This window comes from Dipodomys merriami, unplaced genomic scaffold (assembly GCF_024711535.1).
Source record: "Dipodomys merriami isolate MVZ:Mamm:240054 unplaced genomic scaffold, mDipMer1.0.p SCAF_2, whole genome shotgun sequence".
Taxonomy (NCBI): Eukaryota; Metazoa; Chordata; class Mammalia; order Rodentia; family Heteromyidae; genus Dipodomys; species Dipodomys merriami.
The window spans coordinates 90,055,778-90,071,193 of NW_027203381.1; the positions used below are offsets into that span (position 1 = coordinate 90,055,778).

A 15,416-nucleotide genomic window follows, 5' to 3' on the forward strand; every position below is an offset into this window, starting at 1 on the left:
TTTCTCTTATATAGTACGTGCCTTCTATTTTTTTTCTTCTCCCTTGAAAGATATTGGACAAGCATGAAAACAGATTAAAAATGCAGTTTCTACCAGTCTTCAGAAAGAGCCCACAAGGCACACCACCTCTGATTGGTGTTAGTTGTGGTTGTGGTTTTCTTTATTTGCACTTACCCATGAAACTGAGGTGTTTCTTTTTTGACTTCTTTAAGATATTTGATTTTTTAAAGTCTAACATTAAGCACTGAATTAACTTTAAAATAAGTTCTCATTTCCTTTAAAGAATTTTGCTTTTATGCCTCTGAATTCTCTTGATCTAGCCTTTACTTTTACATTTAGGATTTTTAAGGTAATAGCTGCAGACATACATACTATTGATACTTTCGATGATGTGTGTATGTGTGTAGATGTTACATATATAAATGTATAATATATATACACTAGATTTTTAATATTATATATATATATACATTATATTTTTATTTGAATGAAGAGTGTATAAAGTTTTTCATTTGTATGCAGTGATCAGCATTTCCCAAACCATTTTCAGTCTATGTCTGTGGTATGCATTATGATTGCCATTAAGGCGTTGACTCTACTAACTTATTTGAGTTTTAAATTTTATTTAATACATAATAGTAACTTTTATTCCATATTTTTAAGTCTTCAAATGGATGGAGATTTATTTATTTCTTTGTTTATTTATTTAGTTAGTTATTTACTTTCTTTATTTTGTAATGCTGAGGATCAAACCTAGATCTTTGCATAAGCTAAGCAAGCAGTCTATTACCAAGTGATAACCCCAGATCTATTATTTCAAATTTTCCATGGCAGCTAGCACGACATCTTGTCCACAGTTGATGTTTTGTAGATATTAGTCAGAAACCTCATATTTTTGTGATCCAGTGTAATTAGCAAGGTTGTAATTATTTTGAAAAAACTACACACATTCTGATTCATGGAACTTACAAACATATTTAAAATTACAAACTTAAAATTTAAAAATTACAAAATCATAGATATGGTGGGGATGGAGGTAAAATAGTAAGTTCAATGTCTGCCTGGGTTACTACAATGGACTAGTGATGTGGCTTAGTAGTAGAGCACTTGCCTACCACCTGTCATGACCTGTGTTTGATCCCAGCACCACAAAAACCAAGAAGCAAGCAAACAAAAATTGTAAACTCTTCTACTTTTACATTTTACCTGCTATTGCAATCCAACCCCAAACACTCTTTTTTGTTAAAAGTTAACATCAATTAACTACCTTTAACATGGTCAAGTAACTACCTTTCACTAGACTTTACATTGTCTTTGCTCCCCACATTGTTACAGGACACCACTGTAGAAGTAATTGTTTTTCATAAGCTTTTGAGCCATTGCATTTTACACACCATACATCAGAGAATTCCACTTTTTGGTATCCCCAACCTTGCAACAGAAGTAAAAACCTATACTAAATGACATCACAATAGAACTTTCAAGATATTCAATATAAAAGCAATGTTTATTGGTATAATAAAATGCTTGAGAAACAGGTTAAAACAGAAGAGATTCTATAACAGTCACATGTATTTACTTTCATATTATGAAAGCCAAAAAACATTTGAAACTGATTTGGTAGATTTTTAATTCTTTACTAATCAAAGTGACTTCAGAGTATATTTCCCTTTATCTCATTTAATGTAAAAAAAAACTCCAGTTTCAGATTGGTAATACGATTAAATAGGAGGATGTATGCCTGTAGTTGAAAATTCAAGTTGGACATTTAAAGTCCTTTCTGTAGAATTTTAATTTTTTGATGGCAGGTATATTAAAAATATAGTCCTGCCTGTTGGACTCCTTGTTTTTGATATAGTTTAATGTCACCACCTTCATAGGCAAGAGGGGCAGGATCAAGAAATGGTTAAAGATCTCCTGATTTGAGACATCTTAAAGAATCATTTGGGAGTTGATTTATGGGGTTAGCCTCCCTTCATCCTTTTCCCTGTCTGCTCATCATTGTATGGGGGACAGAAGCTTCACTAAACATAGACTGTAGATCACAGGAACTAATTAACTACATTGACATTTCTCAAGCAGAAATCTTTGCCACTGGGTAAACCATAATTAAATTAAAAAAGAATTATTTTTGCCAAATACTTTGAAGTAAAACTATTTACTTGAAAAAGTTTCATAGCATAAAATTATTAAAATGCTATATCTATATGTGTGTGTGTGTGTGTGTGTGTGTGTGTGTGTGTGTGTGTGTGTGTGTGTGTAAGTACCAGTCTTATATAGTCTTTGTATTAGAGTCATCAGAATTTCCTTTGGAGATTGGGAAAATAAGGTTCATTTGAGATGTAACTTTCCTTAAGTATGCCTAAGGAATCAACATAAAAGTGTACATTTAGGAATTGAATGTTTGAATGCACATTCATTTCTGTAAGGCCTTAACTTTTCTTATAGTTGTCTAAAGTTGTTGAGCTGGAATATACAATAGCTAAAATAAATCTGACTTTTTAAGCAAAGTGATTTTTTAAAATCATACATGGCCATTTTGAAGTATGATATTTAGTGGTAAAATGTTACAGTATGAGGCTACCTTCGGAGGAGAAAGCAAATTAATTGTTTCAAGCAATAAAAGAAAATAATAGTATAGTTCTTGGTTTCTAATAATTAAGAGTACAATGTTAATATGTGTTGCCCATCGCAGAGAACATCATAGTTCTAAGAAATTTCAAGTACCAAGGCCATTTTAGGACGTGGCATGCATTTTGAAATATATACACATATACTAGCAATAAAATAACCACGTATACATAGGTCAAAACTCAAAAGCAACAGTGAGTTCTATAAGCATATAAAAAGTCAATACCAGGGGCTGGGAAGGTGGCTCAGTGGTAGAGCACTTGCCTTGCATGCTCAAGGCCCTGGGTTCGATTCCTCAGCACCACATAAGCAAAAAAAAAAAAAAAAAAAGTCAATACCAAGAGGCTACCAACAATAAAAGAAAAATTAACATTAATATTAGTATCTGATACATGAATGCCATCCCTTAAGAATGGTTTTCTAGGAAACATCATCATTCAACTTTCTTCCCCAACTTCTGACAAAAGTAATTGCATCTAACATGCAAAATTATGCATATAAAGTACTCATTCTCTCATTTAATTTGGCTAGTTCTCAATATCTGACCCATTGCACTGGGGTAGAGCCTTAAGCCTATCCATGATGGGAACTGCCTGGAGTTCCTAATGATCAGGACAGCTACTCACTAAAATCCTCTTTAGGACTCTTAAAGTGATTGTTTTGAATCTGTGGTTGCCAGACTACATTACTCACATTAAAATCACCAGGAAGCTGACTGAAAGATAAATTTGCAACTTTATCCTAGATCTAGTGAATAAGTCATTGGGGCTACTGTTTAGGACTCTGTATTTAACAAGTATATAAAGCAAGTCTTACACACCCTGAAGTTTTAAATAACCATTATTATTTATATCGATTAACCATGTTATGCTATGTTTTGTCATTACTTTGGTTAGTTTTGTAATTTAAAAATTACTTCACAAATGCAAACATGGGGACATCTTTGATCTTGAATCGTACCAAATTAAAAAAATTAACTTTCTAGACCCTTAACTATGGCATATGCTAACTCTTGAGATATGTTACAAATTGGATCAGATGTTGAAGTTGAGAAGAAATATTTCCTCTGTTGAGATATTTTCATTAGTAAATTTATTATTCACGATTACATGGCTGTGTTTGTGGATTGAAGTCTTTGCTTTACAAGCAAGAAAAATATTTTGAAAGAATTGAGCTACCTCAATTAGGTTGTCATCTCTAGATTTACAATTATATTGCTCTTTTTCTCTCTTATACAATTTTGACCACTATAAAAGGCAGAGACTGTATCGGCCAATTCTTTGTGTATAACACCAGAAATACCTAGCTATAAAGTTTTCTGCTTGTACATCCCAGAATAAATGCAAAAGAACATGAAGTAAATTGATTCTTGTTAAGCTTATCAGATAATAAGATTAAATATATTTACTTGTTAAAAGAATTTCTTACTTGACTGTCATAAAGCATATAATAATTAAAAAAGATCTAGTCTAAGAATATTGTTTATACTCTAGAAATTTATTTTCAGTTACTTTGAGAATTTCGTATTATTATTAATTTTATACTATAACAATATATATTTATTGTTAAATGATGCCAAATTAAGTGGATTACATTCACTGTACTTAGTATGTCCCTCCTTTTAATTTTGATTATTTTCCTTGATATATCACATTTGCATGGGTTAATCTGACATTATTATTATTATGGGAGAATATACTTTAGGCTTCTTATATTAGATTTAATCTGTATTTATATTACATATCACAAAAATTATTTATTTTAGTGTACTGGCATCCAAGCTTGGTATCTGGCATGTAACAGATGACCAGTAAATGTTTGAAGACTTGAACTGAATAAACTGTTCACATACTTCTTGGATAGCTTTGATTAGAATTTTAGCTCAATTTGTTAGTAATTTTTTTCCCCAACTACACAAGTTGGCATAAACAGAAAACACCTAAGATTCTGAGATAAACCAGAATTAGGCTGTGTGGTCAGTGGCAATGGGTATAAATAAACAGTTCACATTTTCCATGCTGAGGGGGACAGGATGGTCAAAACCTCAAACACACAGTTATTAGGTTGGAGACTGTGATGCCCTCAGTATTTTTAAGCATTCTTCAGAATTGGAGAGTATATATGTAATTCTCCTTTGTAGGTATCTCCAGAAACATTTACTTCCTATACCACAGTGGCTTATGTATGATATAATCCCAGGGTTAATAATTTTTTGAGAAGGCTAACCAAAGACAGTAGAAATGATATCCTCATGTCTTTCTTACTCACTCACAGCAGTTGAGAGGTTGATTAAACAAGCTGAAGCAATCGAGAACACATTTCTAAATGGCATCCAGAATGAATCCAGGAGTAAAAAGGCTGCTCATACCATCCTAACATTATAGTTATTAAAAATAGTTGCAAATAATAATTTGATGATTCTTCATTAAGCTCTAGATCATATGCTGAAATACACACACATACTTACTGATGACTGAAAATACTCTTATGGTTTGGATATTATACATAAAAATATAGTAATATTTGAACATTATGGTAAAGTTTACTATTGTCTTTATTTATGCACCAGATATGAATATCACTTTACCAATTTAGTTTAAAGTAGTAAAACTTCTGATTGGAAAAACAGGTATCTCCAATATTTCAGGGTAGTATTGAATTGATCTCAGGTTGAGTTTCCCATCTAACATCTTCCATCTTCCCAGTACAATAGATCAATTCTAAGACAGCAGAGGAGAGGTGAGGTGTCAGTAGAGGATAAGAGTGCCTCTGGTCTTCTAACGAATCTATTGAGACAGTCACCATTTGCTGGTCCCATTGGGAAGTTTACACCTGCTATTGGTAAAATGTAACTGAAGCTTCTGGTCTCTCCTCATATGAGGCTCTGTGTCATCTTGAGACTGTCATCAGAAGTCCATCTTCAGATGCAGCTCATTGATCCTAGACCAGAACCATGAACAGAAGCAAATGGCCTTTCTTTCTAATTAAAAGATGCCCCTGCTTCCTTTTTGTCAATTATTGTGCAATGCATGCAAATTTGGAATTATTGTTTCTATTCTACACAGTGTTCTGCAATGTCCTATACTGTTCATGAGCTTATCTGCTGGAACAGATGTTCTTTTAAACTCAGTTCTTTTCACATTACATTGCCCCATTTTTATTTACTGTTAGCCCAATGAGCTCCCTTCCATAAGTTAGCACTCTCCTTCCCCTTTCCACAGCTTAACATGCGCCCTTTCTAGGCAATTCTAGGCCCATTTAGTAAAGGCAGTAAATAATCAGCCTCCAACCCCTCACTGTCTTGAGATGGCACTCCTCTGGGGCAGCAAGAGCCCCTTAGAGTGACCTTCAGATCTAGGCAGCTGCAGGGCCCCTTATCTACTACTTGGGAAACTGCCATAAATCCTAGATCACCTTGATGAAGACCCTGGTCCTCAAGTCCACACTGGTGTATCTGCCTCCTCGCTCCTTCTAGCCCCTCCTAGCCTCAGGAGGTTATATAGGTCACCTCAAACAATAGCCAGCACTTCTTCTCACTCCTCTCTTGTGAGAAGGGGTCTTGCCTCTCCCTTTACCATCAATAAACCTTTTTCTTTTTCCGTGTGTGTGTGTGTGTGTGTGTGTGTGTGTGTGTGTGTGTGTGTGTGTGTGTGTGTGTCTGGGTAGTTTTCTGGCAAAGTCTAATATACTCTAACATTTACATTCTGGCCTATTCAACATTCTCAACATTTAATGTTTTTTTTTTTAAATCAACTGAAATTTATTTTTAAAAGCAAACTACAATAAAGAACAAATGTCACTTATCGTAAGAAGGCAGCCACAAATATGTATTCCCGAACCCCCCAAAATGATGTCTTATTGTTGAAAGATACTGTTTTCTTTCCTCCTCCTCTTCCTTTTTCTCCTCCTCCTTCTCCAAGTAGTTTTACAAACGAGGTCAGATACACAACGCATCTTGATCAATGTCACCCCTTTCATCAATCTTCTTACTCTGAATATAAGCTATCCAGGCAGACACATTTTCTGCTCTAATGAGACGCTAAGAGAGGGGGAAATGACATTTCAAAAGTTCAGCTATATGGAAGTTACTTTTAAGGTTGTGTGGTGTGACCACGAGGTCACAGGACCGAAAATCAGACCTGAGTCACCGTCATCGGATGGAGTTTACAGTAGACAGGCCAACCTCACTTTCTGGTCCCTTTCCCCTAAGAATCCTTCTACGCTTGACGCAACGCCAGGCGTTCGCGAGAGAACTACACTCCCCACAATGCCCCGCGCGCAGCCAAGCATGTCCACCGCCGCGTCCGACAGCTTTCCCTCCCTCCCTCCTACAACTCCCACAACCCCCCTCGGCTCCAGGCCGCGGCCGGGCCCGGGGTGGAGGCGGAGGCGGAGGCGCGGGAGTTATGGAGGGGGCGGGCTCTGCAGGGAAGTGCGTCAGCGGAGGCGCGGGGAGAGCAGGGTGCTGTGGTCAGAGCTGGAGGGTGAGGCTGGCCGAGCGAGAGGATGGGCGGTGAGTGAGCGGGGCCGGCCTCGCCGGGCCGGGGGGTCGCGCCGCCGGCCCGCCGTTCCGGCCGTTTGAGGCCGGGTTTCCCTCCCGTGCGCGGCCGGGGCCGGGCGGTCGGCGGCGGCGAGCGGCGGCCGCGGGGCGTGTGGGGACGCGGGGGTGGGTGGGTGGGGGCCGTCCCCGGGGCCGAGCGGCCTGGTCGGGTCCCGGGGGCTTCCCCGGCCTTGCCGCGGCCCCGTGGGGCGGCCCGCGAGGCGGCCCCACGCCGGGCTCGGACCTGCCAGCCGCCGCTTGTCGGGAGCTCATTTTGTTTCATTTGGTTTGATTCGAGCCCCAAAGTGAGAGAGGATTGAGCGGCACCTCGGACCCCAACTTCCCCGAGTGGTCGTGGATCGTTGCCATCGCCCCAGCCTTCCCCGAGTCACTTCCCTTCTCCCCAACCCCGCCGCCCTGCCCGACCTCGGGCGAGAGGTGCGGGGTGCGGGCACCGCGGGGTGCGCGGGGCCGGGGCTGGTCGGCCCGGCGTCGTTCGGCGCGGCCGTCGACGGCTCCCGCCGCCTCGGAGCCGGTCCGCGCCCGGGGAGCGTTCGCATTTTCCCCGCTCCAGAGTTCTCTCTGCCGGGCCGGGAGGAGGAGGTGTCGTTCGGTCTCGGTGGAGAGAGCAAGGTTGCGGCCGGGGAGGTTCCAGAAGTGCTGGGGAGAGCGAGCTGGAGTGGGAAAGAGCTGTGTCCGGGCAAAGGCTCGGATCAGCCCCAGCGGGTTCCCGGAGATGCCTACCTGGCACTGTCCTCTGTGTACCCCACTCCTGCCTGTATTTTGGGAAGGTCTCCCTCTCCCGAGCAAAGGAGGAGGAGTCGATTTCCAATGCTGCTGCTTATTATTATTATTATTATTGTGAAAATACAGTGCAGAGGAGTTACGATTGCATGGGCAAGATAACGAGTCCGTTTCTTATCAAGCACTGCTTCTTTTGCCTGTGCCCTTTTCCTCACTCAAACCCAGAGTACTTTACACTCTATAACTTGTGCAAACATTCAGTCATCTCCCAAATGAAAGTGTGTGCACGGTACGCCGCTGCTCTCGGGGTCTGTCTTGTTTGTATCTGTAATGTGTATGTCCATTTCAGTGTTGTCTGTTTTAGTATGCAGGTGATAGACTAGAGAACAAGACCTCTGTCTCCGTAGCATCCTGGGTATGTGGCATTCGATAAATACTTTCATTAGAATGAGATTTGTTTTAAGTTGAACGTTTGCTTTTTTTTTTTTTTTTTTTTAAAAATACCTAATAACTATGTTATTGCTTTAAAAGAAACAAGGGATGGGTTATAGTGTGGTTTTTGAGATTTATTTAAACATGATGTGAAATAGTTATTCTTGAACACTAATTTCCCTTCCTTTTTTTTTTTTTAACTTTTAAACAGAGCAGTCTGAATGCCAGAATGGATAACCGTTTTGCTACAGCATTTGTAATTGCTTGTGTGCTTAGCCTCATTTCTACCATCTACATGGCAGCCTCTATTGGCACAGACTTCTGGTATGAATATCGAAGTCCAGTTCAAGAAAATTCCAGTGATTTGAATAAAAGCATCTGGGAAGATTTCATTAGTGATGAAACTGATGAGAAGACTTACAATGATGCCCTTTTCCGGTACAATGGCAATGTGGGATTATGGAGACGGTGTATCACCATACCTAAAAACACACACTGGTATGCACCACCAGAAAGAACAGGTATTCCTTTATTTCAACTTCTCTCCTCCTGTTTATCCAATAATAACCCAAGTGTCTTGATGATTGCCAAATTGTATATTAGCACATTTGTGAATTTTTCCTTCCTCAAACCTTAACCTGTCTCATTCTGCCATTATTTCCCCTTAACTTCTACTACAGTATTTACTAATATTAATCTCACATGTCATGAGGAAATAGTTGAAAAAGAACATTAGTGTAATTATCTGTTAACTGACAAAGGGACAGTTATCCTAAATCAAGTCAACAGATATGAACTGATGGTCCTTTTATAGATTAGCTGTCTTTTTTGTATATCATTTAACCCCATATTGTAGAAGATGTAATTTGAACAATTTTGCATTTAAATCTATCATCTGTCTATCTATTTGAGACTGTTTTCAACAACTTATTGGGTAAAAGTTTTAACTGTTTTCAACAGTTTATTGGTTAAAAGTTTTCTATTATAGAAAAAAGGTCTAAGTTATTCCTTACATTTATAAGCATTTTTATTTAATGCTTATAAGACTTTAATGTCCACATATTAAATTGAAAGCCTTAGGACTCTCTGTAAGAAACAACTTTGCAGTTTATTTTTATTTATGGTTGTGTCTTTTGGCAGAGGGAAGTATTATATTTCAATCATAGCCCAGTAAGCCCAGTAAGCTTCATTTATAGTGTATCAAAAGGATGGTAACATTTATGTATGAATAAAGGGGGTAGTAGGTGAAGAAAGGGGAGAAAGTTGGTTAAAAATTCATTGTTAAATGGTCAGGTCTACTTATGAAGACAAAAGAGCAATTGATACTGGAATCTCTATGAGTTATTTCATCACTAGTTCAACATTTGTTGCATTCCTGTGTGTTCTAAGACTTCATATAACTTGAAGAACAAATCCTTATTCCTTTGGAGCTAGCATCTTAGTAAGGAATGCCAGACAATAAACATGATAAATACAAGTGCAAAGATAAAAACAGTAATTACACAGTATGTTAAAAAGATGACATGCTATTAAAAAATAGAGCAATTTAAAGGTGGGTATAGATTACGATTTCCAATAGGATAGTCAGAATGGGTCTCATTGAGATGATACTACTTGAGTAAAGATTCGATATAGGTAAAGATTAAAAGAAGAAATTGAACTTATAAGTAGTCAGGTTTTGGAGGAGAATCATTTTGGTTGGAAGGAATAGTTATTATTTCAATGGTCCTGTGACAGTAGTGTAATTGAAAAGTTTAAGGATTAGTAAAGAAGCCACTAGACTGGATTGGAGGGAGTGGGGAGAGAGGGAAAATGCTGCTAGGGTCCTGTTCGGCAATTGGGAGTAGGGTAAATCATATAGGACTCTCTGGTCCTAAAACATGAGGACTTGATGCTCAATCTGAACATAATGAAGATCCACTGAGTAGGGCATTGAGTAGGAGTTGATATGGTGAGAACAAATACTCATGCAGAAGGTAGAATTGGAAGCAAATCCTGTAATCCTGATAAGTGACACCTGAGTGGCAGCTATATTTGACTATACTTTGAAAAACAAAACAAAACCCTAAACCTCTATGATTTCCTGTTGGAGTTATATAAGAGCAAGAATTACTCTAAACTTTCTAGTCTGAAGAACTGGAAGAGTAGAAATGTGCTATCACCTGAAATGGAGACCATGGATAGTAGAGTAAGAAGCTAAAAGTTCTTATTTAATTCAGTCAGTTCCTGCCTGACTCCTTTTTAATTTATTAACATACCTCATCTGTCGTTCATTGTACTGTCATTCATTGCACTTTTTTTGTCCTTATGTCTATATTATCATCCTATCACTGTGTGTTATCTGTTGGGCATTGGTGAAAGCCATTTGATAGTCAGCAAAAGAGATTGATCATTTCCATGGAAAAATCTTTCTATTATTACTTCTTACTTTAGAAAGTAATTCAGAAAGAGATGATTGTAAAATGTTTTAAATGAAAACAAGATATTCTTGTTCCAGAGTCATTTGATGTGGTTACAAAATGCATGAGTTTCACACTAACAGAGCAGTTCATGCTGAAATATGTTGATCCTGGAAACCATAATAGTGGAATTGATCTACTTCGGACCTGTGAGTACTTTGATTTCAGTTGAATAATTGGGCAGAAAAGGAAATAGTTATGTTTGCTTAACTTTATTTTTGGAAAACAATGTATTGTAGGTCAATGTGAATGTGAAGTAAGTTTTCTAGTCGTATTCCAGTGAGCTCTGTTCTATTAGTAATACATTTTAAAAAGTAGAAATAAACTTACCAAATGTCAAATTACTTAGTTGAGAGAGACAGCTAACACCTGTTAGGATGGAATCCAGACTTCCAAAATACATTTTTATGTTACTTTTGAGTATAAGGACATTTGTAAAATAATAATAAACTCTTGTATGTGAGATAACACTCACACTGCCTAAGTTCATGAAAAAGTTTGAGCTCTGAATGCATCATGCTTGTCAAACATGTTCATCTGTGTAGACCAAAAAGTGTATATGTAGTTGTAAAAAAAAATTGTATTATTTGATGGTTAATCTGCCCTTGTAATAACTATCTTCAAATTTCAGCATCAGTTTTCAGGGCTACAGAGGTATTATTGAGCTTGTCTAGAAATGACTATATTATGAGAGGAAATGTTGAATAAGTATAGTATTCTGTTTTGCAATGGAAATGAATAGGATTACTAATAATTAAATGATAAGAAATTGGAATGGGGTACTTGTGAGGCCATCATCTTTTCATGTTGATAAGAAAATATAAAAAAACAGGTATTGAGCACCTAATGTATTCCACATCCGTTATGTTGAATCTATGCAAGACTAGTCATTTATAATCCCTATACATTTATAGTATTACTGCCTTTAGATCCTGTGAGGACTTGATCCTGTCTGCATTTAGAAAAAGACTACTTTTGTTTCAAACCTTATTTTCCTACTTTTACTTTGAACAAGTTATTTAGGCCTCTTGTCTATGTTTCTTCAATTATAAAATAGAAATAATAATTTTCAGTAGTAATAGTTGTTGGGATTAGGTCACAAAACATTTGTAGAATAAATGGCAATAAACTGCTAAAGGATTCAGTATTAAAATGCTTTTTCACCTTTTGAGTAAGGTCTAATTAGAATATTTCTTTTGTTGTAAAATGGTCTGAAATTATAGTAACGTAGTTATTTTTCTCCTCTTTTAAAACCAGATCTTTGGCGTTGCCAGTTCCTTTTACCTTTTGTAAGTCTAGGTTTGATGTGCTTTGGGGCATTGATTGGACTCTGTGCTTGTATCTGCCGAAGCTTATATCCCACCATTGCTACTGGCATTCTTCACCTCCTTGCAGGTGGGTCTTATCATCTTATCTAACTTGGCTTCTTTCTGTCTCCTTAGGGAGTCATAATGTCTAAACATTCACCTGTAATGCTGCCCGAAAAAGTCTACTGTACTCTTATTTAGAGATGTTTTGTTTTCTCAATTTCTCCCCAAGGTCTGTGTACATTGGGTTCAGTAAGTTGCTATGTTGCTGGAATTGAACTACTTCATCAGAAATTACAACTGCCTGAGAAAGTAACTGGTGAATTTGGATGGTCCTTCTGCCTAGCTTGTGTCTCAGCTCCTTTACAGTTCATGGCTTCTGCTCTTTTCATCTGGGCTGCTCACACCAACCGGAAAGAGTACACCTTAATGAAAGCATATCGTGTGGCATGAAAGGGAAGCCGCTTGCTTTATAAACAATTGCCATCATATTTTTTTAATATTGGTATTTTCCCCTTGCTTTCCTCATCGTTTTAATTTAATTCCTAATTTTTGTAGATGTACCATTTTATCCTAAAAATCCACTTGTTTATGTACCACTAAAGACTTAATACCACTAAAATTCATTTGATTTACTCTTGAAGTATTCTATATTTCAAAGAAACTAGGTTCAAAGTCTAGATAGAAAGACATTTCTAGAAATGATACAAATTTCTGAAAGAAAACTGTTGGAAATTGACCCAGAACAAGTTCTCATGTGTGTTAAATTTTCCAGTAAGTAGATGACTATATATGTTGAGCTAGAAACACTAAGTTTGGGAAACCTCTTATCATTGTCAACACTTCATATTCACTTTGCTGTTGTAGATAGCCAGTCAGTTAGCAGTATTAGTAACATTTTCAAAGACTTAAGTTCCATAAAATGGGGAAATTATTTAAGATCCTTTTTCCTAAACTTTGGCACATGACTTTATCTGAGATGAAATATGGCAGCTGTTACACTGTTGTCTGTCTACAAGAAGTGAAAAATACAGTGTTTACTTAAAAATTCCAACACCTCCAGATAAACAAGTTAATCCGGTTACAGTATATTACCTTTTTTCTAAAACTCAGTAAAAATTTTCAACACTAGAAACCATTTTCAATATTTGCTCTTCCTTCTTCATACACCAGGCTTATTAAAAGTGTGCTATCTCTTAAATATTATATTAGGATCGTACAGTAAATTCTCCAACTGTTTCTCTTTATTCCAGCTAAGTACCGTAAAGAAGGTTCTAACATATAATGACCCTCCAGTGCTGGGAATACTACCACAAGATCTAAAGCTGTGGCTGTCCATTAGCCTTCAACTGTGGTCTTTATTTCTTGTGGTGAAACGATGTGCCTTTCCTTGCCTAACTCCCTTCCTGGTGTGTATCAACATTATTTTATGTCTTCTGATTTAGTCATTTTTTATAAATATGTCTATAAACATTGAACATTGAAAATCTTATTTATTTATTCCATTACTGTAGCATTTGACAGATATAAAAATATGTAACTAAGTAATTTCTTACCATATCCTAAATCTGTCTTTTTTAAAAAAATAAAATTAAAAATGAGAATTGTGCGTAGTGTCTGCATTGATTGATGTCTCCAACACATTAAAATAAAGAGTAGGGATTAGTAGAAATCTCTTCTCCATAGAAATACTTGGAGGTCTCTAGAGGCCTGTCTTTATCTCCAGTGTTTGGGTTTATCTTCTAGAAAATGTGGTTACCTATTCCTCCATTACAAAGTAAGAGTATCTTTTAGAATTTGAAAATATTTTTTTCAAACTGGTTTTGTGATCTCTACATATTGTTGTGAGTGTAAATCATTCATATTCTCTGGTTTACCCTTCATTTGCCCCTCTCCCACCTGTACCTAGCCCCCAATAGAGCCTATTGTAGTTTTCTGTTTTTTTAAAGTATTAATTGTTTCAAGGGATTTCACCCTGTTGTCTCACATGAATATACTGAAGTAAAATAATCTCTATAGTTCTCTCCCATCAACTTTCAGTAAATTCCTTATACAATGTTCATACATAGACACAGTGCATTTTGATATTAGACACTTTGCATTATTCTCTTTCCCTCTCCATGTTCCCATTCATTCACCCTTGTTCTATATATATGTACATATGTATATGTATGTATATTTGTATATATGCCTGTTTATGAATATATCCTTTAGGTTTATATTCCACAGATGAGCAAAAGCATGATATAACCATCTATTTTGATCAGTTTCTAATACATTATATCAGTGACAAGATAAATCCTATTCTCCTTCCATGTAATGTTTTAAGACAGTAGCATGCTAGGTTTTTCTGAACATATTTTATGGCAACCTAAGAAATGTGCTTTAAAACCCTTTTATGGCTCCAAAAATGAACTAAGTGATGTGGATAAATATCCTCAATATGCTTTAGCAAAAGACTAATTGCATAATTTAAAGATAGCAATAAGCACTAAAACTTACTTTAATAAAAAGGCAGACTACCTGGGTGTTGGTCGCTCATGCCCATAATCAATCCTAGCTACTCAAGGCTGAGATTTGAGGACTGCAGTTGAAATCCAACCAAGAAAGGAAAGTGTGAGATTCTTCAATTAAAAAAAAAAAGCCAAATTACCAAAAAAAGCCAAATATGGAACTGTGGCTCAGATGGTAGAGCATTAGCCATGTGCAAAAAGGCAGCTCAGGAACAGTGCCCAAGCCCTGAGTTCAAGCCCCAGGACTGTCAAAAAAAAAAAAAAGACTAATTAAGAATTTATTCACAAACATTGTGTCTATTACCTAAATCATAAAACAATGGAGTCTTAGTAAATTTGACAGTCCTGTGTTAAAGTTTAACCTATCCTCAATATTAGGGTATGTGTATTGGAGAGAACAGGATTAATAAATCCCAAGTCAATTCAGCCACAGGATTAAGAATGAGATGACCACACAAATGCATTTAGTTCATTTCTTCAGTGTAGACATCACCAAATTACAGATTAGTGCTGTAAGCTTATAGATCCAGTCATATCCAGTAGACCATAAGGTTAATAGTATGAAGGTATTTCAGTGTTTGATCATCATATAAAGTTTTATTTGAAATGAAAATCTGTTGAATCAATTTGGTTTTCTTATTGCAATACTGCCCTGTGTAGTTCTCAAGATAAAAACTTATTTCAGGCTCAACACTGGTTTGCCCAGGTACAGATAAGGAGGTATCTTTTGTTCCTTCAGACCTCTACTCATAAGGGAATGACTCATACTTGTAGAGTAATAAATTGAGGG

The 15,416-nt window shown here is 36.9% G+C and overlaps 1 protein-coding gene across 4 annotated transcripts; it reads left to right on the forward strand.

The window, feature by feature from the left end:
- Positions 1-7,064: 7,064 nt before the first annotated feature.
- Positions 7,065-13,722, forward strand: Cldnd1 (claudin domain containing 1). Of its 4 annotated transcripts, XM_070030404.1 has the most exons (6): positions 7,085-7,144; positions 8,280-8,330; positions 8,559-8,868; positions 10,845-10,955; positions 12,064-12,201; positions 12,346-13,722. In XM_070030404.1, the coding sequence occupies exons 3-6, from the start codon at positions 8,577-8,579 to the stop codon at positions 12,564-12,566; spliced, it is 762 nt and encodes a 253-aa protein (XP_069886505.1). In that variant the 5' UTR covers positions 7,085-7,144; positions 8,280-8,330; positions 8,559-8,576; the 3' UTR covers positions 12,567-13,722. The 4 variants fall into 4 exon arrangements, with proteins under 4 accessions (XP_069886502.1, XP_069886505.1, XP_069886504.1 ...); XM_070030401.1 differs by lacking the exon at positions 8,280-8,330 and having other exon boundaries at positions 7,065-7,144; XM_070030403.1 differs by lacking the exon at positions 8,280-8,330 and having other exon boundaries at positions 7,104-7,144; positions 8,564-8,868.
- The last annotated feature ends 1,694 nt before the right edge of the window (positions 13,723-15,416 follow it).

Bases quoted from the DNA above. Each gene is read 5' to 3' on its own strand.
- Cldnd1 (XM_070030401.1), top strand. From the start codon at position 8,577: ATGGATAACCGTTTTGCTACAGCATTTGTAATTGCTTGTGTGCTTAGC. The intron at 10,956-12,063 runs GTGAGTACTTTG...TTTTAAAACCAG, and splicing joins AATTGATCTACTTCGGACCT to ATCTTTGGCGTTGCCAGTTC. The intron at 12,202-12,345 runs GTGGGTCTTATC...TTTCTCCCCAAG, and splicing joins CATTCTTCACCTCCTTGCAG to GTCTGTGTACATTGGGTTCA.